Source organism: Calidris pugnax, unplaced genomic scaffold, assembly GCF_001431845.1.
Source record: "Calidris pugnax isolate Ruff unplaced genomic scaffold, ASM143184v1 scaffold70, whole genome shotgun sequence".
NCBI classification, from domain to species: Eukaryota; Metazoa; Chordata; class Aves; order Charadriiformes; family Scolopacidae; genus Calidris; species Calidris pugnax.
In genome coordinates this window covers 6,129,253-6,155,371 of record NW_015090862.1, presented here as the reverse complement: position 1 = coordinate 6,155,371, position 26,119 = coordinate 6,129,253, and the positions used below count along the sequence as shown (strand labels likewise).

The following is a 26,119-nucleotide window of genomic DNA, read 5'->3' as shown; positions in this document are numbered from 1 at the left end:
AGAATTTCTCAAGGTTTGATGTGATCAGGACAGATAGTGGTAGTTCTTTACAATACTGAAAAAAGGCAGGTAAATGTAATTAATGGTTCTCTTAATTCAGAAGTTATTTTACATATTTGTTCTATATAAAAAGTTACCTAACTGCCAAAATTGTGCATTTAAAAATAATTTTGCAGTAATTGCTTAGATCTCTTACGGACTTAGCAGTCTACAAACTGTTCTATTCTTTAGGTATGAAGTATTCTTCAATACTATATGATTAATATAGTTGTAGATTAATTCTAGATTAATTTTTAAAAATTTCCTATAAATACAGGCCTGAATTTGTACACCAAACTCTCAAGACTTAATACTTTCAGTCTAGAAAAAGTTTTCTGTATGGTTGAGATAGCACAAATGTAACCTCTGATTTTTTTGGCTTTTATTGCTTTTGTTGTGATTTCTGTTGCAACGTAAGTGATAGAAGATTTAAGTTGTGATTGATATATGCTTTCCCAAGATTCCTTAGATTTTCAACAATTTACGCAATTTCATTAATCCCCCAGCTACTTTTTTTTGTATGTGCCTAGGCAAAGATTCTCCCCTGGTTTTCACAACTTCCCTGAAAAATGGTAATTAATTTGTTATTTTTACATTTCATTCTTTTGGTGTTTGGTCTCTGTGAGCATTTCTGCTGGAACACAACTTCCAGCATTTCTCTTTTTTTTCCATCTAGTTGATCTAATAAATGATAAATGTTCTCTCTCACTTGTTAAATCAGTTTAGCTGTAATGTTGGATAAAAGTCAGGGAAACACCAAAGTTGTGCTCTTATTCCTTCTCAGGGTTTGTGCAGGGATTTTCTAATTTACCTTGAAGAAGGGCTTGATGTTAAGTGAACATCATCTCGCAAATGCTTTTGGGGTGGACAGGTGTTGCTGAGCTTTCTAAAGGGCTTTCTAGAGGGGGTGTGTGTGGCTGCTACTGGGGGGGAGGCGAGCCTGCTGGGAGAGTTACTCACAGAGGAGGTCCCTGCTATCACACCCCCTACTGATACCCAAGTGCCTTAGCCATGCCAGAACAGTGGAGAAAATCCAGAGATTAAAACAGGATGCAGTTTTATAACACAGTACATTTTTTCCCCTCTTAGAGAAACATTATATGAGAAAATTAATCCAGCTTTTACTTAAAATATTGAAGAACTGGCAGAAACCTTGCCTACTTACAAAATAAAATACTTATTTCAGGCATTTTTAACATGAAAACTTGGAGTTGAATATATTTAACAATATACCCTCACTGGATGACTTGGAAAAACATCCCTTGTTAAGGTATTATGCACAACTTAGATGTCAAAAAGCCCTAAAAGAATATTAGAATTCTTTCATTAAGCGATATCATTAGCTGATATGTAATTTGCATTGCATGCAGAGCTTTTTTTTGGTCATTAAATGCTTGAAAGGCTGTATTCCAAAGCTTTTCATATTAATGCAAAATAAAATACATAACATGAAAAATTTAGCTGACCCTATTCACAGCCCCATCATCCTGATCAAGACGAAGAGGTCTGTGTGTTGTGCAGGTTGTTTTCTGTGGAAACACGGGGGCAGCGTCCAGCAAACGAATTTGTGTTCCCTGCTGATGCACGTGCATGTGTGCCAGGGGGGCTCTGCTGCCCCACCAGCCAGGCATTTACCCATCTTTGTTTAATCAATCAGAGGGACACGTTAGCAACAAAACAAAAACATTGAAGCAACATCTGGTTTTGTGAACTTTTGGAGGAGGTACTCTCACCAACAGAATTTTGGAGGATTAGTGAGATGCATCTTACTCTCCTTTTCCTCCTCCATTTTGGAGAAGATTCAAAGCTTCCCAGAAATACCTGTTCCAGACATAACTTCACCATAATGTCTCTGCTGCATACACTTGTCAATTAGTATGTATTTCTTGGATAAATGATGTGGAAATTAGAAGTGACCACCACGAGAGCTAGTGTGGAATTGAGAAAATAGAACACTTACTCAGAAATAAGGCAGGCTGAGGGTAAAAGGTTGACCGTAAGCCCTTTTTCTACCCTGATTTAGTTAAAAGAATCTTTCTGTGCCCTAAAAATTTGATAGTCTTTTTAAAAAAAGTCGGTTTTGTTCTCACAAATGACAAGATGTGCTGTTTCTGCCAGAATTGTTTATTTCTTCTACTTTATATTTCCTGATCTTTAATCTCATTATTCTGTTCCTCATCTTGGTCTTTTTTTCTCCTTTCCCCACTCACAGCACTATGAATCACTATCATCAGAGATAAGAGGGAGCTGGTTTGATTGTTGCCATAAACACTTGATGAGCTATTTTCTGCTAGATGAAATAGTTACTACCCTCAGCCATGTTCAGTAGGCTGTTTTAACATCGTGTTGGTAATTGCGTGCAGTAATCTCTGGGAAAAAGAGGTATAGGGAACAGGTGGGAAGAAGCAGCCAGGAATACACCCTTCCAAACTCTGCCACAGAGTGGAAATACTGACATTTTTTTTCCTCTTTTTCTGACTGAGCATATGAGGATTTTCAGGCAATCCTGTGGTCTGACATGATCAGATCCACAATTATTCTAAGAGAAGTTTAAAACAAAGATGAGAAGGATCCCTTGTCAAGATTTCAAAGGAGAAGGGGATGTTTTAACAGGGGAATTCATGGTCTTTGAGGCAGATCTTAGCTGCAGGCCAAAGAAGTCTACAGACTCTTGAGTTTTCAAGGGTAAGACCTGCTGTAAATGTGTTGTTGTCTATATGGACATTATTCACTATATTTGTTTTTATCCTTTGCTTCTTAAATAGGAATTGGAGAATCTAAAGCGTGTACAAAAGCAGGCCACAGCCAGTCAGAGTGCAATAGAGGTTCGCTTGAACATGGCCCTGGAAGAAGCAGAAAGGCATAAAGTGGAGTTAAATAAACTGAAGCAAAGTACCAAGGTAAGGTGGCTTCAGAAAACTCAGTAATGCTAGAATGAGACAAAAGGCTTGATCAGTTTGGAAGTGTGATGTGTCTTACAGGCAGTCCCAAATTTAAATTGTGTTAAACATGCAGACCGAATACATACACATGTGTTAGGCACACATGGCAAACCATGAGTTTTGATGTGGGAATATTTTGATTAATCCCATTTCTTTTCAGAAGTGTCACTTGTGGGTACTGTTTGTCATTTTGTTATGTAATGCCAAATTTTGTTGGTTAAAGCACCACTTTCATCAATAATACATTTCTCGTTTTCTTCCCATGGTAGGATGCAGCTAACCAAGAACTCAAAACAATTGAAGAATTAAAAATGGAAAACAAGAAACTACAGAAACAAAAAGGAGAGCTAATGACAGGTTTTAAAAAGCAGTTAAAGTTAATTGATATTTTAAAGAGACAAAAGGTAAGAAGCTGAGTACTGTTCTATTTCGGTTACCAACCTCTAGCTAAACATGTCTGTTGTGGAGGAAAGGCATCGCGTAAACCAGAGCCCCGAGACTGGGAGGTCTCAATACAGGGGAGCAGCAGCTTCACCTTTATCAGTGCATATTGCCAACATTCTGCTTTATAGCAAAGGCTGATCCTCTTTTGAATTAACTCATTCCTAACACTGAACACAGCCTGTCCTGGTGAAGGGTTGCTACTGACAAGCTTTAGGACCGAGGGTATCTATTTGTTCAAAACCAAAAACTGTTCAGGTAATAACAGCAACTCCCTTTGGTGCTGTGTCAGTAGAATCCATTTTAGCACGTGAAATATTTCTTTGGTTTCTTCCCCCCAGTGTATTACTTGTCTCAGCAGCTGTAACAGCCTGACTTCTCGGGAGCGAGAACTACATTCTTCCTGGATTCTCAAAGCGTGTCCTTCTCTATTAACATGGTGTATTTTTATTTATATTCTCAGGTGTTCTATATGTGTACAATTCTGCCCAGGTACAGGCCTCCTCGTGTGTCAGACAAAAAAAGAAAAAAAGAGAGTACTTATGCTAGGTGTGAATTTACTAGATCAAAGGAGGGGAGTTGATCTGCATCCTTTTCCAGTTCATGGAATATCAGACATACTTTGAGTCACACACAATGCAGTAACACCTACATGGCTGTATGGGTGTTCACATCCACACCGTGCCTGCAGCTAAACTGATTTTGAAAATAATTTGATTCTACATTCATTTTAAAAAGAGGAGGGAAGGGGCTACTGATTTCCTGTTTCTTCAGCAGCTGAAGCCGCAACTGAGTAGGGGATAGGTAAATACTTGCTGGCAATTCATGTTGAACAAACAGTGATACAGCTTTCCTAGAAATGTGGAGAAGTGGATTAATACTTCAGATAAAACATAGCTAAAAATGTATTTAGCATATTTGATAAAGCTGTACTGGTGTCCCAAAAAGGAGGGACTTGGAAAGAGAAACCTCAGACACTGCAGAATGGGTAAAATACCTTACATTTCTCAAAATATTCTTTCAGCATGGACCTGTCAAATGAGCTTTGATGGTACAAATGGAAAAAACCTGTGAGTTTACATGGAAGCTAACGAAAGTGAGAGGATTGTGTCTGAGAGATGTTGCCCAAATCAAACAATTTTCCACTTACTGATGTGTTTAGGTCTTACTGTTCCATCACACCTTTCACTTACCAAATGCTTGGCATTGCACACTAGCATTTGTGTCAGTCTTCCTTCCGTGGCTGCATGAGACACGTGCAGAGCTGTGGGTTTAGCAGTTGTCAAGGTAGGAGCTTAGCACCATAGAGAGGCTCACCTCTAACGGCTTTTTCTGCTGAATCTGATGTGATTCGTTTTGGGATGGTGTTAATGCACTTCTTTTTGTGCTCTCACACCAAAGCTGTAAGAGAGCTAAAGCAGGCAGTGCACAGTGACTTGTTGAGCAGAAGCACATTAGAAGGGCCGGCCTTTGAGATAACAAAATAGAACATTTGATTTGCCCTTTGTGCTGCAGTGATCACCAGACATTTTGTAAACACTCTTGAAGCTGTTGAGCTCCCCCAGAGGAAACATAATTCCCTATGAAGTGGCAACTTCACACAACAAAGTACACATACTTGTCCTGAGAACTGGGAGTTGCAATATGGAAATGCACCCTTGAATGTGGACTACCTCTCCAGCACAGGACAAAGGAGGATTGGTAATTGGAGGAAGAGGAACTGGGGCCGCTCATGCATTTCCAGTGGAAGAGGATTTTTCTAGCAGTAACAGGATGCAGAGATCTTGGGGGTTCACCTAACAAACAGTTCCAGCGTAACCTTTGGCTGACTTTTTTACATCTCTTCAAGTTTATTTTGAGAATGAAAAAAATGCAGCAGTCACTCAAAATCTACTCTATACGTGAGGTTGCTTATTGTCCTCTGGAACAGGAATTCACTGAACGGGTGGCAAAGAGCACTGGTTCTGTTTGGCTGTGAACCAAAACCATAGTCTCAGATAAACTTCACAAATCTTCATTGGATATATTGTAGACAAATTATGAATACTGTATCAGAACTGCAGATAGTAGAGGAAGCCACTTACCTTTCTCATAAAGAAATGTTATTTACTCACAGAAGGAGGATGCTGCTAGTTCTTTCAGAAAAGACCAGGAAGAACCTGAAAGAGACCTGTGCTAACTCTGCCTTTTATAGCTTCAAGCAGAAGGCCCAGGGGAGAGGCAGCTAAAGCTCAGACGTGCTCAATGTATGTAATTCACACAAGCCTTTTGTTGAATGAATGAGGAAAACCTCATTTGGGCCATTTGTGTAGTGTTTGTGTGGCAGATTCAGATGCCCGTGGCAGGTACAGCTAGTCTGAAGGTGAGGATATGCTTCCCCAAGAAGAATGGTAGAGGAGAAAAGTCTCCCAAAAGCAGGATGAGTTGCAGCCGGCAGCAAGTAGTTGCTGGTGTTCAGTGGGCCTCTTCAGAGCATTCTCTGCTTGCCTTGAGAGAGAGAATTTAACAGAAAAATCTTAGTTTTTTAAAAGGATTAGGGGAAATGAGTCTGAGCTTTGCAGAGCTGGAGGGTGTTGCTTTGTTGTCCTTTTGAACTAGCAATATATCTATATACACAAAACCCGCAACAGATTTCTTATAGACATGAATTGTTTCCTGTTCTTCAAACCATAGCCATTTTGTTAGAATTTGCAGTAACAACTGCTTAGTTCTTTTCCACTCTGAATGACGACGGGCAAAGAGATGATACCCCGGTGTGGGGATGGGGACGTGTGGCACCGCTGCCACCTCTGCTGTGACCTCTGCTGTGACCTCTGCTGGAGCCCGGGGAGGTCTCGGGGCTCTCTGGCTGCTGGGTAGTTCTTTGCAAATACACTGACCATTTAGTACTTGTTTTCTCATCAAATCTCCATGACCCTGAGGACACTCTCCCAAAAACCTCTATTATTTGAAGAGAAAATAGCCTGTTAAAACATATTAAAAAGTTCTGTTTGTTCCTTTTGGTGTTCCATTTAAAGTAACGTGCTATATCCTGTGTAGTGGAAATACAAATTCATACTACTGTCTGATTTATAAGCATACACATATGTACACGTGGTGGGGGTGTGTGTCTGTGCCTACGTGCCATAATGGACTGTAGATGTATGTGACACAGGGCAACACCACCACCTCTGATTAGCTCCAGGTATTGCCTGTTAAGGTGTAGTGCAGCTACTCTTTGTTTTATGCTAATTGTTCATTTTTAACAGTGTTATACTATTTTGTTAAAATCCTCATTTAACATTAGATCACACATATAAGAGGTGTTAGCACACTGAATCTTAATGATGTATTTGATTTGTAATAGCTGCATATTGATCAGCTTGAAAAAAATGTATACAGTAGTTTCCTTATACTGTTCTTTAGAGGTGATGAGCTGTCAAATTTTCAGTGATTTCCGTGCCTCTTTAAAACTGAGACATTTTTCAAGGAATATAAGGAACTACAAAAAGCTACTGGTCCTCTTTTACTAGAGCTACAATTGCAATGTTTAGCATACATTTCTCACGTTCTCTCTACGCTATAAATTTTTGCAGAAAAATATAAATAGCAGTTTCATCTTAAACAGGTGAACATCCATCAAACCATAGTACGAAAACCAGAATGATAGATTGGAAGCCCCTTTCAGCCATCCCAATTATACAGGATTTTGCATTGCTCATTCACATTATTTTACCTTCTGCTCCTAATTTTTTTTTTTCTTTCCTTTTTTAAGATGCACATTGAAGCTGCTAAGATGCTTTCTTTTACTGAAGAGGAATTCATGAAGGCTCTTGAGTGGGGAAATTGTTGATTCCATAGAAAGACAACTTCTATTTGAAATACAAGTCAGATGGTACATTATTTTGGCACTGTATATGAATGCTTGTTAATAATAGTTGATAACTGCATAGCCCAGTGAATTGATTTTGTTGATTTTGCTTGTGTTTAAAGTGTTTAACTTTTATAAGCTTGTGTTGTGATACCATAGGAAATACACCCTTCTGTAATGAGTGGAGAAGCACAGACCGTGTAAGAAATATTCCAACAAATGAACTTTGGTACCAGTTTGCTCTGTTTTAGCATTTAAAACTGTACCTTATCTAAAGTAATATTCAGTCCAAAGAAGTCAGGGTTTAGTCTCAGAAAATTCCTTGTTGCAACAGAAATAAATTAAGCAGTGATTCGGTTGAGAAGAAAATGTCATGTCCTTTTTTAACACACGTGGTTGGAAAATTGGCCTTCTCTGTTCTGCAAGAGATCTCCCCCCAACACTAGCTGGGCTGGCATCTAATTTTAAGCACATACTCTTTTATAACTTGTTTTAGCTGTTACATCTGACACCCTTGGCTGGCAACAGCATACACGAGACTTGCCCCTGACTTCCAGATAGGCTTTGCAGTCTGGTACAGCTGTATTATTTAAAATCCCTACTTTAGTCAAGGTGAAGATAGGAAATCTTTCCCTGGCCGTCAGCTCCTGCTTTGGGATACAATCAGGAGGGAGGACTCCATATTCACAGGTGCTCTACAAGCATTACATCATTAAAGATTTCGTTATGTCATTACTATAATCAAGAACAAGGTAAAAGTTTGAGTGTAGATGAGCAGAACACTAAGGAACAGGAGCAATAAAAGCCTGTGCTGCTTGTGTGAACCTCTGTCAAACCTCAGCTCTTTCAATGGATTCCTCCCTCAGAGTAATTGAATTGGAACAGGGCACATTAATAGTGAGTTCATACATTGAAAGAAAGGTATAAAAAGGCAAATACAACATACACTTAAATAAAACTAGCTGCTCATCAGTTTAGAACTCCAGTCTTAAAATGGAGATGTTTTATGATATTAAAAAGGAGTCCCTCTCCATTAACAGCAAATGTAAATTGTCATTAGGAATCAGATGACACCTAGTGGCAAACCAGGAGATGAGGTGGGGGACGCTTCATTTCTCTTCTGAAAATGCATTGCCTGTTCTCTTCTGGTAAGCCAGCTGAAATTCCTCTCCGAGCATGTTAATGTCATCTTTGTCTTTGATAATGCCCTGCAATAAGGGGAAAGAAACACGGGTCAGAACGCTTCAGAACTGACGTTCTGTATCGCCAAACCTGGATGCACAAAGTGCTGTGGAAGCTTTCAGCAAGTTCTGTACTTACATCAATAGATCAATATTGTGGTAGAGCCCAAAGCCCCTCATACAAAAAAAGTATTTTCGTAAATTGCTTCCCAATTCAAAAGGAAAAAAGGAGGTGATGAGCACAGGAGAGCTGACACAATAAGGGCACCTGCTGACTCCAGGAATTTAGACAGTTCTGCAAATTCACCTTAAATTATCCAAGAGAAAACTGATTTACAGAAGAAACATTTAAAGCATTTAAAATACAATTCACTTACTCGAGGAAGATAACCCAATAATTTTGACGCGTGCTCTTTCAGGAGTTTCTGTCTCTCCTCTTCAACAATTGCACGGATGTTTTCTTGTCTTCTCTCCTCCAACTGTCTTTCTTCAAGTTCACGCTCCTACAAGAAAGAATTTTTTGTAACTTCAGATTCAGCTGTATGAACATTTGTTTCCACTAATATCCACCATAGTACAAAGAGTAAATTTTGAACTTAGACTTATTAACTTCTGGTCACAGGAAATTTATTTGAAAAGGACAGAAAAGTGTATGCAAAAAACCCCAACGTGCTGTTTAAACAATACGTGTTTGGGAGCTAGAAAAAAATCTCAGACAAAAGAGAAGACTGAATGGCAAGACAGGGGACTAGTCTGCCAGGCAGGTGTTCAGTCTCGAACTAGAAGCCCATTTAAAGGGGGTTAAGTGAAGTTCCACTTCCTTCTCGGCTCTCAGAGAAGGAAATCTGTTCCTGTTCTCACAGGGAAAGGAAGAACTGGCACGTATTCTCATGCTAATGACTAGAAATTGCAATTCACGTTACACATGGGATTTATAAACAGGTTGAAAAACTGCAGTATAGGATTCCATGGTCTGTTTTCAGTTCATAATTTTGCTTCCTCAGATGATAATTCCGGAAACTTAATCTAAAATCTAGGCTGGGACTTCCCCTTCTCAGACACCATCATCAGTGCTGCCGCTCAGGGACGCTGAACCAGACCAGAGTTGTGTCCCTGACCCCACGGCTCGCGAAGAGAGATTTACAGAGCACGTCAGGTAGGCAGCTCATTGCTGACTCCAACCTCCCAAGCTACAAAACAAGTTGGCTCTAAAAAGACACTTTTTCTTGTCAGCAAACCAGGACAAAGGCCTGCTTCCCCCTGCACATTTCTCTGCAATTCCTCTAGTAACAGTAGCCTTGTCACTTAGGACAGCAGAAGCATCCTCATATTGAAACACTTTGGCTCAAACTGAAGGCAAAAGTGAGAGCTCTTACTTTATCTGCAATAAACTGTTTATGACGGTCTTCAATAAGTTTTTCCACAGCCCTTCTGTGTTCAAGCTGTTTCATTCTTCGTTTCTGAGCATTCATCTGCTCAATGCGATCATCCTCTGCCAACTTGGCCAACATCTGTTGTCTGAAGGCTTCTTCCTCTTCTCGCATGGCTTGTTGCAGTATCTTCTTTAAAGCAAATTGCTCTTCATATGTTTGCCTTAAGTCTAAGCGTTGCCTTATTCTCTTTTCAATTTCTGCCTATAAAGGAAATTCAATAAAATGCTCTGTCTCTGAACATACTTCAGAAAATTTTGATCATCAGCAGCCAATTGGAATCAATTTACTGTAGCTATCGCCTTCTAGCATAAAGAACTGGAGCAACTGCTCCACATCTGACACTGCTCTCTAGTATTAATTTTAAGAATCTTGAGATATCTGCCAAACCAGTTAAGTCCAAACCAAAAGTTTGGACTAGCATCAAGTGAATCAACAAGACAGCGCTCCTGAACAACTCTCTAAAAATAACAGTGTTATGTATCTCAGCTGCTGTTATGTTTTGTTTGTCACCCATAGCAAGAAAAGCTGGAGTGTGGGTGGGAACACAGGGAAAACCAAATGGACGTGCAAAAAGCGAGCAGTTAATTAACCTACTTAAACCTGAACTTGAAAGTTACTGGGATCCTCCTTCACGAGAGAAATAAAAGATATAAACAGGGCAATAAGGGTATTCAAAACCTTCAGTTGTCTTCCTGGTTGAAATTAAAGCATAAATACATTAGGGACAGCAAAGGAAACTGAAAGGACAGAATTTTCTATCCAAAACCTAAGTTAATACGTAAACTGCTTGTCTAAGAACATTTAGGAAATAGTGTTGGAAATAGACACTTTGTACCAGAACAGAATTGAAAACAATTCAAATTCATTTCATACACCTAAACCCATGTCAGAATTAAGGTTTTTGCTTTGAGACAGCTCACAGACCAGAATGGGCTCAAGGAAGCCTCTCAAAGACATCCCAGAGTCACAGAGAACTCAGCAGACATCACCATCCGAAATGTGAAAAACCCCATCCTAACCCCGTCCATGAACAACCCTGCCAGCGCCAGCACTGACAGAGGAAAGGGAGTGGAAACGGGAGATAACTGGCCTCCGAAGCGCTGCTCCATGACAAAGACATCAGGAGAAGGGAAAGGACAGAGGAAGACTATGGAAAATGCTGCCCCCTGCATTCACTTTATTGCTTATTGTCTAGATAAGTGATTCAAAATGGTTTCTTTTTCTCTTTAAATTTCATATCTGGTCTGTTTAAATTAGGGTTAGTTTACCCATAGTGCTCCATAAATTACATGTTTTCCTGCATATACACTACTATTTTTATTTTATAAAAGTTTCATATAGACCAGCTCCGCTAACCTGAAAGTTCTGCAGGAATTAAGGGACAGTTACAACGCTCCTCTCCACTTGCATTTTCCCTTAACGGTTTATGCACAGCTACACGTAACAGACAGAAGACGGATGAAAAATGGGTGTCTGACAAGCACCAAAATACCCATGTATGTATCTGCAGGAGAAGTAAATATTCCCCCACACAAAGGTGTTACTGCAACTACTGGCCACCACTTACCATCTCCTTCTTCCTTTCTGTCTCCTCTTGCTCTTCCAGATAGAGCTCCTGCCGGATTTGTTCCAGTTCTTCACGCTTCTGTTTTTCTCTTTCCAGATTTTGGGCAATCTATTACAAGAAGGAAAGATTTCTAAACAAAAAACAAGAATGTACAATCATTTTTTCTACAATTATTTCCATTTTCGATACCATGCTTTGAACTCTTTGTTTTTTCTCCTCAGTGTCTCGAACTTTAGCCATCCGGTCTTCTTCTCTTTGTCGCTGAATGTTGGCAAATTCCATAATTTTCCTATTTTCTTCTTCCATCTCTTCCTGTTTCCTTCTCCTCCAGTTGGCTTGTTCTTTTTTAAATTCTTCAATATATGTCTGAGTTGCTCTTATTTTTTCTAACTTCAGTTGTCTTTCCCTGTAGAAGATGGAAAAAAACATTTAAGTAGTTATTTAACATATTGCAGAGTAACATTAGACAGACCATATGCTCACCATTAACAATATATTCTATAGACTAAGATTTAAACGGCTCTCCTTACCCATCCAGCTAGAAAATAGGTGTCTAAATTGAAAATACACATTAATGAATTGCCCCCAAAAGTGAATCTCACATCCAACACCTTTCTTCAAGAGGACAGACAGTACACAGAGGTACTCACTGATAGTCCACTTGATACATGCTCCATCAAAACAGAAAGGAGAAGGAAGCCCAGTAGCCCAATAGCACCAGGGTCTCCTAAGCATTTTATTTCTATTAAACTCTCCCCCCGAGCCCTCAAAACCTCCTTTCCTATCCCAGGCCATACGAGAGGCAGACAACACGTCCCATGCAGAGGGAGAGACACGAGGTGAGGCAGAAACGTGAAAGGCATTTCCAGCACCGGGGGCCCAATGCCCCCGAAATAAGCTGGATTTCATATTTGGGGAAGAAGGAGACGAGACTGGCTGGAATGACAAGAACATTCTGACGTTTAAACAGCAAGACCCACACAAGTCAGTCTCTTGTTAGTAAAATCTGACCAAGGGAAATAAAATGGGCCTTGGTCTATGAAAAAAAGGCATATAAATTAATTTCCTATACAGAATTATATGAGTTGCTTTGTTTTAAATTAATAAATAATAAAAATTAAAAGTAACTAACATTTGGTCTTCCTCATAGATCTTTCTTACAATTTCATCGATCAAGAGTTTCTCGCTTAGAAACTCCTGGTAAGCATCCTGCTTCTTCCTCTCCTGCTCCTCAAGCTGTTTCTCCAGTTCTTGCTGATACATTTTTTTCTCCTCGTTTCGCCTCAGCTCTGCAGAACTTTCTTCTTTTATTGCCCTTTCGTACTCTTCCTTCATCTTTTGGGCTATTTCAGCCTCACGCTTCTATAGGGGGAAAAAGCAATGCAAGATTTCTTTTTATACAACTTGTAGTGAAAAAATACAGAATATAAAAAGGAATTATATACTGCATTACAGAACTAAATGTTTTCTATCTATAAACACAGTGCCTTAAGGTGCTTAATGGCTTCATTCAGTAGGCAGAACCCTTGAAGAGAACCCTCAATATCTGAACAAACTGGAGGAGAACTAACACCACTGAAAGGAAGCTCCATATCGGACGCAGCCCCTGTCTGATCACCAATATTATTCTACACACAAATAAAAGTTCACTATTATTTCTGAAGTTATTCAGGTGTATGTTTAAGAAGAACATTTTCAACAACTGCTTCTGAGGAAAGGATTCACCACAATATGTACAAAATATATCATGGTTTTAAGTTGGAGAAATATTACAAAACTAGTAAAATAAAAACTATATCCATTCATACAGCTAGATTCACCACCACTTCGATTGCAATGCCAAAGTGAGTCTTTTTCTTGTGGCTAGTTATTACCGGCTAATTAGTTCTTCATAACACAAAACATATTTTCAATTAACAGGTAATGCCTAAAGCTAACAATACTTATGATAAAAAGGCCAGCCTCAAAGGAAAAATTTTCATCACAATCCACACAAAGAGTTACAGCACTCAGGTGCTGGGATACGCTGTGGAGCTCAGTACCATTTTCTCATACTGGATGGCTTCTTTTTCGGCGATCTGTGCAGCTCGCTCTTTATTCATATAAGCAGATTTTAGCTTTTTTTCTAACTCTCGAAGTTCCAGACTGGGGGGGGGAAAAAAAGAAATGTATCCTATTACAAGGAAGTAAGTGCCTATGAGGAAAACCTGAAGTTTCCATCGGTATTTAAACACAATTTAAAAAAAAATACCTTAGATAAAAAACATTGCTCTAGTGAAAGGGTAGAAAAAGAAAACAAAACCTGTTTTAAAGCAAGAGCTGCCTCTATTTGTACACGTGCTGTCAGTAGCTTTGCGTGCTTTAAGGCCGTTACCTGTTCTCTCTCACTTGTTGCCGCATCTTCTCGTCTCTCAGCCTCTCGCGGTCCAGCCTGGCCAGCTCTGCCGCCAGCGCCTCATCCCGCTCCCGCCGCAGCGCCCTGCCCCGTCTCCTCTCTTCTTCCTGGGCAGAGACAACCCCGTCCCGCACCGCGCCCGCTCGCGCACACAAGGAAAAAACCTTGGGAAAGAAGGCGAAGGCCGGCGGGGCCGCCTCCCCTCCCTCCGCCCGGCCCCTGCCCGCACAGCCGCCGCCGCCGCCCCTACCCGCAGCACGGCCTCCTCCAGCCGCCGCTCCCGCTCCAGCGCGGCCCGCAGCCTGAGGGCCCGCAGCCGCCCGCCGCGCTCGTCCGCCGCCTCCACCAGGTCCGCGGACGCCTGCGGGGACACGAGAGAGGCGCTGCCGCCGGGGGCCGCCGTCCCCGGGGCCCCATCCCCGCCCTGGGGCCCCGCTCGCCGCCACCCCCCTCGGCCCGTTTCCCTCCTCACCATCCCGCAGCCGCCGCGCCGCGCGCTGCCATGGCAACCGGGGGGGCAGCCGGGCGGAAGGGGAGGGAAACGGCGTTTAACTTCCGGGGGAGAACCCGGCGCGCTGATTGGCCGGGAGGGCCGTGTGATGTCATGCACTTCCCCCACGCCACAGGAATGGGTAGACGCCATTTTGCAGAGAGAGGGGCGCGGGGCCGGTGCAGGCAGTGAGCTGTGGCGGCGCCGCGCGGGGCGCTGGGACATACGTAGCCACCTTAAAAAAATAAAATAATATATATTTAAGAGCATTTCTTGAATTATCGCATCAAGTTATTGCACCTGACAGTCCCAAAACCCAGCGGGCAGCATTTAATGAAGAATTTCTTTCCTTCCCGTGACCCCAGGGGCGGGTTCCCTCCCGTGACATGGCCGCGGCGCGGAGCCAGGGCCCCGGGTCCCTCGGGGCAGGGCACCCGACGCTGTGGCATCAGTTCCCCAAACCCAGCACACCCACAGCCTCACCACTTCTCTCACCTTTATTTCCATTTCTACATAGCTACGTGAAACTTCAGACACTTAAGGTTATTTAATGTGGTATTTAAAGCTTGTTAGTCTCTACTTTATAAAACTAATCAAAATGAATAAAGCTTAAGAAAAGAACACCTCAGAATTAGATTAGTGTTTCTATTGATCCTGTACTAGAGACGCCCGTGTCTATATATCCCATATTCCTATATATGGGATGGGAACACTCATTACTTTAAATGAGTTCCCACTCTTAAAAAAAAAAAAAAATCTCCCAAATTAGGTGGAATTCTTTCTGAAGCTTTGGTTATTCTTTACCCTTTTTATCAGAAAAATGTTTTCCCACAGTACCTGGTGGGGGGAGAGGGAGGGATGGGAGCAAAGTGTAGGAAACCATGTCTCTATCTGCACCGATAAAAGCAGAGAGAGACGAGGCAAAAAAGATCATACACTTTCCCTGCTGCTTCTTCCCAAGTGGTGTAACTGCTACAGCTCTTGCTAAAAATAAAAACAGTAGGCAAGGAAACACATCGTTGTCAAAAACCCCTGTCCCCCAGTGATTCCAAGGTTGGGAAGAAGGATGCTTTTAACTACACTGGCAGAGCACTGACTTTCAGGGCTCAAGGTCTGGAGCTGTTTTGGGGAGCTAAAGGTATAAAAGCTAGTTTTGCTGCCCCTTCTGCTGAGCAAACAGCTATGTGCCTCACTGGAAATAAATGGAATTTTCTTTCTTACCAAGGAAAATGACAAAACCAGGTCCCCTCACCTCACTTCTGGAAACAGCAAATAACCTTCAGCTGTAAAATTTCATCTTTGCTCACACGATATCCTCAATTTGGACCAGCAGCACTCTAAAATGAGAACAGAAGTGTATTACCTTGAGTCAGTCTCCAGGACAGCAAGACATTCAGAGAGAAAAATGGAAGTAAAAATGCTTGAAAAAACACATATATATCAAAGACCAACAAGTCCGTTCACAAAGTTCTTTTTAAAATTAAGAGGTGGCTCATATTTGCATGTAAACAGTATTTGTGAGCAGTGTATTTCTAACAGACAGGACAGAACACGGCACTAACGTTCAGTTAGATCCCACAGGGAAAATATTTTGAGGTTTCCAGTCCTCAGTGCCTCATTGTTCTTTTATTTCCCATACATTCCAGATTTGCTGCAGTGTGTTTAAAATGCAAAGAAGAAAAAAAATGCAACCAGAGAATTCCTTTATCCTCAATACCGTATGGCAGTTTGTGCTCAGAAACTCTTACCTTTAATGCCCTGTTTGTTTTCCCCAACATAAATTAAGCCACAGGGACAGCTGAGTGAACATACTGTGTGTGCAGATTTCCAAAGAAAGGCACATAACCGTTCAGCATGTAGTCACCCCACGTAGAGAACAGGGAGGGAAAAATACTCCAGAAACGCCACAGAAGCACCCAATATACCCTTGCCCTGCTCCTTCTGCTAAATTGAATAATTAAAGATGTTCCCCTCCCCTGGGCACTGACTGCACCTCCCTCCTTGGACACCTGCAAACTTACTGGGGGTGCAGGGACACGGGCAGCACACTGGCACCTGGGCAAGTGTTTCTGTCCTGTGACCTTCTAGTGCATCCCGTGCTCCTCACCACTGTCATCTCAGCTGGATAGTCCACCTCCAGCTGCAGGGAAGCATCTGCTATTCCTGCTCCTCCCAGTCACAGCCGGTCGCTGCATCATGGAGGGCCCCCCCCGGTACTGTCTTATTTGAGAAATCAAGCACCATGTAGAAAACAGACCCTTCCTCATGTCAAAAAGCAGATCTCCTTGGTGGTACCAAATAATTTTACTGTTAAAGACATAAGATTTTAACTCTGGCAAAACAGAGTAGAGTCCAGGCAGAGCTCCTCAGCTCATCTGAAGGAGCAGAATAAAAATGGACTATTTTTCACAACCATCTGGGTCAGACTCCTTGAGAGTCAAGTGTGTTTCTATTTAAGTTTTCTTTCCATAATATAAATTATAAGGTTTTTAGAGTAACAGGTAATGAAATACCTACTTTACTATCTGCATCATTGCTATCGAACTCTCATTTCATACAGCATTTCTTCTTGCAGCAGCCTGGTTACAGCTTACTGGCCAGTGACCTGCTCCTCATTCCTTTCCCCTGGCAGCTTTAAACACTCCCAGGGCCTGAAAAGCTCCAGGTAGCCAGCAGCCCGCTGTACCAACGGAGTTAAACCCTTTCTCAGGCTTAACACAGCATATTAATAAATGATTCCGTTCTCAGTCTCAATATCACCACCTACTGCTCAGCTCCTGGCAGCAGACACAAGGACTACTGAGGAACCGAAATTTTGCTAATGATAAAAATAATAAAATGGAGCATTAAAGGGAAAAAGAAAGTTCCCTTTATTCTAGCACTTTAAATTGCAGGTGACGCAGGAGCACACAGCAGAAAAGGTCATTTAATGAAAACGGTGAAGCCATTTTGCAGGTTTACCTCTTTTCTAGGGCGTTTTAGCAGAAGATCATAACAGGAGACAGTGACAAATGCATTCCAGCTGAGATAAGATATGTGGGTCATGCTGACTTCGCAACATTATAAACCGCTGCTGGGGATAACACAGCTTCTCTGTGAGGTAATTTACCTTCTTTGGATGAAAAGATAAATGTGAATTAACAGGGAAGAGTCTGAAACATCTGAGCTGTGCTATTGATCTACTAAAGACCTAGATAAGTCACAGAGAAACTAATGCTTCCTTTGCTTGAGATTAGTGATGGATGGGATAGCAGATTTAGCAGCTAAGGGGCTATCACTGTCAAGAAAATCTTAGCCCTTTTTTTTTTTTATAAGATTATCCTGCAGCAGTAGGGAAAATATGTCCCATGGCAGCAGTAGGCAGAAGCGATCTTTTACTTATGACATTATGGACTGTAAACAAAAATATTAAAAGGAACAGAAGTACTCACTGCGTCAAATGTGTTCAACAAAAGTACAACTGTTCCTGATGATAAAAATGTGGTTTTAATAAATATTTAGCTGCAGTATTGAGTTTTCAAAAAAATAAAGAGAATAAGTGAAATGTCTCAAGCCAGAAAGGATGTCTGTGCAATGGACATGAACAGAAATTATTCTTTTAGGGGCACCATGTTCTTTGCTTTGTTTTTGGGCTTCCATCTCTGCTCAGTCCTGCCGGTCAAGAGTAAAAGCTGTGAGCTGTGCATCTAAAGGCTGACGTGACTAAATCTACTAGAATTAATTTACAACCACAGCATCATCTAACAGGCATTTCTGGCTAAACTCAGAGTTCTTAACATTTCCTATTAATATTTATTACTGATTTATTCGAGTTGATAAAGCACTCACCTGCTCTTCTGATGAGACACACTGTTATTAACAACTGAATACCTAAATTCCGAAGACATCAGATGAGTTTTACTCCACAGTGACATCACACTCCTATGTTGGTTACAGAAGGTTGGGCATGAAGTAATTGTTGCTCTAGTTAAAAGGGCAGGATAACACCAACACTGTCTGTCCTTAGGTACTCTGTAGAGAGGATCTTTAAAAATAAAAATTGTAGTGCAGTGCAACTACACTAGATTGTGCTTCCGTGCAGGCAGAAGGGCCACACCGTCCCTTCCAGGCTTTTTGTTGACATAATCGTTTTTCATCCTACAATCTCTTACCTCCACACAATCCTTGTCATTTCTTTGTGTCCACATCAGCGGTGCCAGAAAACATAAGTGCTTCTTGAAACGTGCAGCCCAAACTCATTTGATGCTGTAAAACAAAAGTAGGGAATTAGGACACTATTTCATCGCTTGTTTTCAGGTCTCTCTCCAGGCAGCATTCAGCCTTTCAGGATTTGTTCAGGGTCAAGGTGGGAAGACTGCCTTAGGCTCTCTAACTGTTTTATTCATATTTTCTTTGGGTGCTTTTGTTTCTCTGCAGTTTCTGTCCCATTCCTATCACTCCAACCAATACCAAGTGGCTTTCTACATCTCTCCCATCAGTCAACACTACTTACACTGTTTAGTAGTTTGCAAGTGTCTTATATATTCTATAGTTTCTTAATATTTCCCCACTTTAATCTGTATTGCAGTTCAACTGCTTCTTATAGGTAACCTGAAAACAGGCAGCAATTACACCATCAGCACCAGCCAGGCTTTGTACAACATCCAACATCCGCTCAGTGAGCTGGGAAATGAGCTTTTATAGCACACAGCGAAGTCTGAGCTTTCTTGCCAACTGGCTGCCTGGCTAGTAGATCTGTTTGGGTTATGGAACAGGGCATTTCTCTTGTGCATTTGGCACAAATTTGCTAGCATTAAGTGATTAAAAAACAATTAGAGAGCCATGTCCACCATGCTCTTTTTAATCCAACTAGCAAACACTGGGGAGAATACAAATTGCAATTACCAGTCTTTCTGCTTCACCTGTAAACATTTTTTTTTAAGCAAATGTTGTAGGCAGAGCAAATATAATTCTTCTATGTAAAGAATGTTGTAAAACCACTGCTCCAACGACACTTCTGGTTTGTGCAGCAAGAGCTTTATCCAGTCACCTACCATAAGCAAAGTCCTGTCCCCTGTGGAAAAGAATAGAGATCGTAAGTTCAAGCAGAAGGACTGAGTTCTTTCTTAAGAAAATTAACAGTGATGATTTTTACTTGAGAATCTAAATGTTTATGAGCACGAAAGTTCCGTTTGTAAAAGCTTCTCAGAAAAGTGCTATCTAATTTAATCAGATTTTTACATGTGAGCTCTGATTTAATTATTTGTCAAAAAGTGCCCCTTAGGATAGCAAGCTCCATTTGTAGCTTTTAATTTGGAAGCAGAATGATTAAATATCAGACTTAATTTTTTTCCTACTCTACCCTATCTTTGTCTTTCCTGTGCAGAGTTTAGAGGAGGCATTTGAGTAACCAGCCTGCAAGGAGCCCATCTGCCAAAGTGCCCAACTGAATGGGGCAAAGGGAGTGTGTCTTGGAGGGAGACCAGTCATTACCCCCAACACAGCAATCAGCATTGCCTCAGCTGATTTTGGCCATCATTTAAGCACTTGACCAGGTCACAGTTTCTTTTTCAGTATTTCATATATAATGCCATCAGAATATACACCCCTGGAAGGAAGATTCATAATTTCCAAAGCCAAATGAGGTACTGAGAAAAAACTGTTAAATACTAAGTTTTACTCTTCTTCTCCCTATAGCAGCACCCATAGCAATGTATACACCAAGTAAAGGGTGAGATGGCACACGCTTCCTGGGCTACCTGCTCCCTAGGAAGCACCAAGGGTGTTAGCATATATTCTAACTTGCGTGCAAAAGAGAGCACCAAGAAGCATACTTAGAAGACCCCTTTGCACACCCCTTTCACTCCTGGAAGATACCACCGAACACAATTAATTCCAAACAGTTCAGCTTAACATTTGTGAATAATTAAAAAACTGAGCAGCTCCAAAGGGGAGCTTAGCAGAGAGCAGAGAACTAAGAAGAAAGATGCCATTTGCAAACAACAGCATATTTAACAAACTAATCCATAACCATAACCTTAAGCCAGCCAGTGGAAAGGGCAATTGAAGGGCAATAACAGAAAACAAACATCAGTCCCAGAAAGGGCTGGGAGCAACGTGAAAATAATTTGGCTGCCTGCGTCCATCTCTTCCAGCAGCACTCCATCCCTCCTGTCAGCCTCCACAGAGCCCCGCCACCAGCCCGGGGCTGGCCAAGGCTCTGCTTCCCTGCCCCACGTGGGCATGTGTCTGGAGGAGTCCTGGGGCAGTTTTAGTAAAATCCCTGATGTTTTATTCAACAGCCTTTAGAGAGGAGAAGAGCACACAGTGGTTAATGATACATTTCACTGCTGATAAAAAGGCAATTTTGTGCTCAAAAAAAAAAAAAAAAGCACTGGTAAGGTGGGGAATTGCCTTGCATTGCTACGGAGCAGACAAAGCCCACAGGGTTCTGGCTGTGAGGTGTTTCCCATCTCTCGCCTCTCAGCACAAGTCCTTTGCTGGGACCCTGCGTGCCAGGTCTGTCAAGAGGGCACACCGATGTGGGGGGCTCACAGCAGTGCCAGCGGCTGTGCAGAGGGCTCGAGAGGCTTTCTTGGGTGGCTCCCTGGTGCACACCACGCTGCTACGTGCACCCCGGATCTGCCGCCCAAAAGCTGGGCTCACCCAGCCCCCAAAGCTGTGTGTTTACCCTGGCGCCCCGCAGCTGGGCTCTCACTAGCCCCTTCCCTCAATCAAAGGCTTTCACTCGGAGCCAGTGCCCAGATGGTAACTCATCTGTGCAGGAACCTTTGGAAACTCTTCCCCAAAGCGCCGTGTGCTCCTGCTCACACCTGCCACTCAGCTCTGGCAGCAGCGAGGGATGCACAGCGGTTCCCCTAAGCAGATGACAAGCAGGCAGTTCACTCATCTGACCTCCCTCAAATTGTGGTAATTACATTCCCATATACTCTCTTCTTAACTCTGACGTCCTCAGCAGCCTTCAGAAAGCTGGGAAGTGCCAGCCCTGCAGGCTGGGAGCGTGGGAGCTGCCCGCTCGGGGCAGGACCAGGGCAGTCTTACCCAAATGGCTTTGCCAAGCATCCGTCCCCATGGCTGCTTCACCACGCGCTCCTGTACGCCAGGCTCCTTCTTAGGACTGAGAGGATGGCAGAGTTGGTACAGCAGCAACAGCTGATTTAGGTCTCAGAGCTACTGCAGGAAAGAAGGGCCCGTCTCTGTAGAGAAGGAGATCTAATGACACCGTAAGCGCTGTTCTCCTTGGGAGGAGATAGGAGGATGAGGGAGAAAGTCCTCTCATTTCAACGAAAAAAAAGTCAAGTCATTGTATAGAACAAAAATCTCTGCAAAAAGACAAAAGACAAGATTATAAAAGCACTTCCACCAGTAAGCAACATTAGCTTCCCATTTGATATCTTCAAATTGCTTACTTGAAATCAGAAAACAATGTACACACAGTACTGTAATGAGTAAATACAGAGTTTGGGTGTGCACAATGAGCAAGTGTAGTTTTGAAATAAACAGTTGCACTAAAATTATATATCTACAATTTAGAAATCAAACCTAATCTAATTTGCTACAGCTGGACACCACCTGCAGAGTACTGTTTAAGTACTCTGAACGTTACGCACTTATCTTTTAAATATTGATAATGCCATTTTTCATTTATATGACATGAAGTCCCACAGGGAATAATTATGCTAATAAACCTTAATGATTCTTGCAAATAAATGATCAAACAAAATTGCTACTGTTGATTTATATTAATGGATGCCTTTAGGAGGAGATTTGTCAGGATGTGCTGCTTCTTGAATCCCAATTCATCTTATTTAGCAGAAGAATGTACATAGTTTGTAAAACAGATTAAGTGTTTAAAATATAATGTGTTCATGGAGTTTCTGCAGTTCATAACGTTCAAGCGTTATTATCTTGCCTTATGGCAAATCTGCATTAAATGGCTTCCTTGTATAGAACTTTCTGCAGTCCTCTTTTTCCCCTCCTTTTGTTGCTTGTGGCTAAAAAAGTTCTCCTTTTGAAGATCTTTAACTTAACCTTTCTGTTACTCATGTGAGAATCGGTGATCATTTTGCCGTGCCAATAGATGAAGAGTGCTGTCAAAGAACTTTGCTTTTGCTGCAATGAGTCTGGAAAGGTTTTTGGTACTTTAATAAGGGTACATCACCTGAAGCTGGCGATCAACAGCATTGTACAGGATACATTAAGATAAGCAGTTTCTACTTTTCTTCTGCTGTTGGATATGCTGGAAATCCCCACTCTCCATCCATATATACTTTTGAAATTTTAACCGAGTTCATTTGGAAAACATTATACGTGGGCTTGCCTTTTAGATCATACATAGGTTTGAAAGCGGTATCCATGTGCTCTTTTACTCACAATTATAGTGCAAGACATTTTTAAAGTGTCTCAGGAGAGGAAGCTAAGGAAATAAAAGGAGAAGGAACTTCAAGTTCATTAATTTAAACTTTAGTGCAGCTAGAAGAACACAATAAGCACATATTTTGTCTCATCAGCAAACCACGTACACACAAGTGCCAGGTGGTGGCAGGTGAGGGTTAGAGCCAGGCGGGCAGGGGAAGCAGACATGTGCTTCTGCAACACCAAAGCCCAGTGGTGAGCCTCATACGAGTGGGCTTGATTCTTTGCTTAAACAACTTTGTTAAATTGATCAACTCCAGCAGGGTAAGAGTGGAAGAGAGGCACAGGATGTTTTTGCCTTTGAGGCAAATAATATGGTTAAGTAATCAGTCATTTTCTGAAACTTTCACCCACTGAGAGATTTTTCAGGATTTTTTTTTTCCGCTTTTTACCTCCTCCTGCTTGTCCAAAAGTTCAGTTTCAAAGAAGAGCTAAATAGCCTACTATGCAAACATTTTCTTTCTCTCATAATGTAACCAGCTCCCACGAAACATGACATTGCATCCACAACAGGTTGGTATTTCAAAGAGTTGACATGAATGGATTTTACTACTGACTGGATAACACAATCATGAAATCCAGCTGAAACACGGCACTAATTCACTCCATGCACAAGGAAACCAATAACTGCAGCACAGGGATGAAGGTCTCTAATAATGCTCTAGAATGAACTGGTGGTTTGAATTATTTCTTCAAAGAGGAACATTCCTCAAAAGCCTGTCAGGTAAGGCTTTTCCTTTCCAAACTGGGGGCTAGTCTTGCAGACCCTGAAAACCATGGAAGTTCCTTCTTCTGCGATGCAGGGCACCAATCCTGCACTTCATGGGGGAGTTTACCAATCCCCCATTTCTATTAAACAACAAGAAACTTACAGTCTTGTTCTGTTCATCCCTCTCATATGGATTCTTTAATAGCTCTCCAAGCAACTACCAGGGGAACTTTTTGAAATCTGTAATTACCTTTTGTATGTGACAACAGCAGAGAGACTTTGAGCACTTAGTAGGGTTGGACACAGACTAAAGATGAGGTGTGCCTGAATTCTGGCTTTCTCTGTAATTTGCTGTACAGCACTCAGAACACCATTATATCTTACTGCTTTTTTGCGTGTCTGCAACAATGCTTGTCAGAGAGGAGGAGGGAGCATCACATGGATTAGTGTTTTTATACCTGTACTGCATCTGAATGCGTACATCACTGCCTGCCCAAGGTGATCACCGTGCTGTCAGGGCTCCTGCCCCCCCCGATGCATGACTGCCATTCTTATCATCCTCTCCCCTCATTGTGGACCATAAGGCAGTACTGGTCTCATGCTCTGACTGGTGCAAGCTCTCCAGGAACAGGCGATGGCCCGTTTTCCTGAAGGGCAGTTTGGGCTCTTGGGGAACACCCAGAGCAGAGGGAAGCACCACGCTCCCAGCCACAAAGTGCTGGGCTGTAAGTCAGGAGCCTTAGTCCTGTCTCCAGCTCCCCGTGCCTCGGTTTGCCCAACAACACAACGGGAGCCAGCCATGTCCATTTAACATAACAGCATCTTGTGTACGTGTGTGTGTAACTTCACACACAACTGCAGGGCCAGCGTTGGCTTCTAACGCAGAGGTAGTGCTGATGTGACATGGTGAGGAACGACCAGGAACCTGGAGTAAAAAGTCTTGATTGTGACTTGAAGTCAAAGGGATTTTGCCACTGGCTGAAACAGGGCCATGATCTCACTCCCTGCCTTATGCAAGTCACTTACTGCTTTAAAAAAAATTAACCTCCCTAATATTACTTTTTGCTTTAACTTATAAATAACCATTTCCTGTCCCCGTATCTATCCAGACACGTACTACAGAAACACAACTGTAGGTTAAGAAGTTCATTTTAGTATTTTCAGAGGGATTATTTCTACCTTCTTTCTTATCTCTGTTACCTGTTTGGCATTTTCTTACCATTCCACAGGCGCTTGCTCCCCCAAGTGCTCTTTTGGGCACTCCTAGTTCCTGGCCTCAATTTTTCTCTTGTTGTGAAGCATTTTTCAGGCCTTGCCTCACTTCATTTACATGTGAGGACCATTACTCCTCTTCCTCGCTGTGGGGTGACTTCTCAGTCAGCGGGTTTGCCATGACATCTCTCATCAGGCTTCTCCAGGATCCAAGAGCTCTGTTGGGACCCGACCTCTACAGATAAAATAAGCAAAAAGTGTGAACAACGCAGTGTCTGTGTTAAATGAGACTTTCTCCCTGCCCCTCCAACACAGAGACTCCTCTCTGCTTGGTTTTGTTTGGCCACAGGTGCTTGAGCCGAGATAATTTTTTGAATGATCACTTACAGCCTCAAAAAAGCATTTGATGTCCAGCAGAGTAAATTGCCTGAATCGGTTTGTCTTTTGTGTGCTGCCATTTCTATTACAGATTATTTTTTTCTCCACCTTGGGGAATAGTGTTAAAACCTTCTCTCTACCAGTTGCACAGGGAAAGCAGTCACTCCTAAACTGGCTCATCTCTTCCTTCCAGGCTGTTTTAAAATGCGGTGGTCACCTGAATCCCTCTGCTCCCCGAGTGACCTCACCTGATTCCTAGGTGCTTGCAATTTATTTGAAGTGCAGTCACTTCTTATTCTCCCAACATCTGGCCAGACATGTCTGCTTTTATACACTGTATATGTTCTAACTGAAGACACTTGATCCTTAACAGTTAGTTCATGCAGTTTACTTAAAATTCATGTATAATTTATTTACATTTAGATAATGAAATATTCACTTACACTTTGTTTTTATGCACGTAAACTGCAATTCCAAATGGATGTCACTATCAATTTGCTAGAAATTCATACACGTTCCTTAGTGCTTATACAAGGGATTGATTCTGTTTTAATACTTGCCCATTTTTATCCTGCGTCTCCTAAATAATTCATGTTTATTGATTACAACTTACAAGTACCACTGCATTTTGACACTAGACTCTTCACTGCCAGCTGCATAAAACAAAACTACTGTTATCTAGAATGCAAGATTAACTTTCTAAGAATTTTCCTCTTTTAAAAACTGACTTGAAAGGAACAATTTGTTCTTACCTACTTGTTATCTAATGCACCAGTTTCCTGAAGGACCAGACATTTTTATTTTCTATCTAGTTGGGGGGGAGGAAGGAAAAGAGGGAAGCCCTTTCTTCTTATGAATTTCAATATTTGAAAAACTGATTCTCTTTTCCTGCCAGGCAGCTTGTCAGCAAATACCCACCTTGCCTGGCTCCCAAGCTGGATTAGCAAATCATGGGAAAGCATCCTGTTACTCTGCACACAGCTGGGGATGAGGACGGCGTCCAGCTGGTCCAGATCTAAGGTGTAGAAGGGAGTCCCCCTGCATAAGTCCTTCTCTGGACACCTTGA

General features: G+C 41.9%; 2 protein-coding genes across 2 annotated transcripts in view; one reads left to right on the top strand and one right to left on the bottom strand.

The window, feature by feature from the left end:
- Positions 1-7,633, top strand: part of TEX9 (testis expressed 9) — a 24,299-nt gene extending 16,666 nt beyond the window's left edge. The window contains exons 10-12 of the mRNA XM_014944653.1: positions 2,805-2,939; positions 3,251-3,385; positions 7,177-7,633. Coding sequence (XP_014800139.1) covers positions 2,805-2,939; positions 3,251-3,385; positions 7,177-7,254 — 348 coding nt within the window. The 3' untranslated portion in view covers positions 7,255-7,633. The remainder of the gene's footprint in view (positions 1-2,804; positions 2,940-3,250; positions 3,386-7,176) is intronic.
- On the bottom strand, positions 5,249-26,119 carry MNS1 (meiosis specific nuclear structural 1). Its single transcript, XM_014944652.1, has 18 exons — positions 25,971-26,119; positions 24,682-24,909; positions 21,380-21,660; positions 19,223-19,391; positions 18,490-18,583; positions 18,167-18,362; positions 17,300-17,450; positions 15,591-15,675; positions 14,321-14,573; positions 14,099-14,209; positions 13,828-13,955; positions 13,496-13,598; positions 12,586-12,815; positions 11,643-11,859; positions 11,454-11,561; positions 9,830-10,087; positions 8,831-8,956; positions 5,249-8,480 (listed from the first exon to the last, which is right to left on the bottom strand). The coding sequence occupies exons 9-18, from the start codon at positions 14,561-14,563 to the stop codon at positions 8,382-8,384; spliced, it is 1,623 nt and encodes a 540-aa protein (XP_014800138.1). The 5' UTR covers positions 14,564-14,573; positions 15,591-15,675; positions 17,300-17,450; positions 18,167-18,362; positions 18,490-18,583; positions 19,223-19,391; positions 21,380-21,660; positions 24,682-24,909; positions 25,971-26,119; the 3' UTR covers positions 5,249-8,381.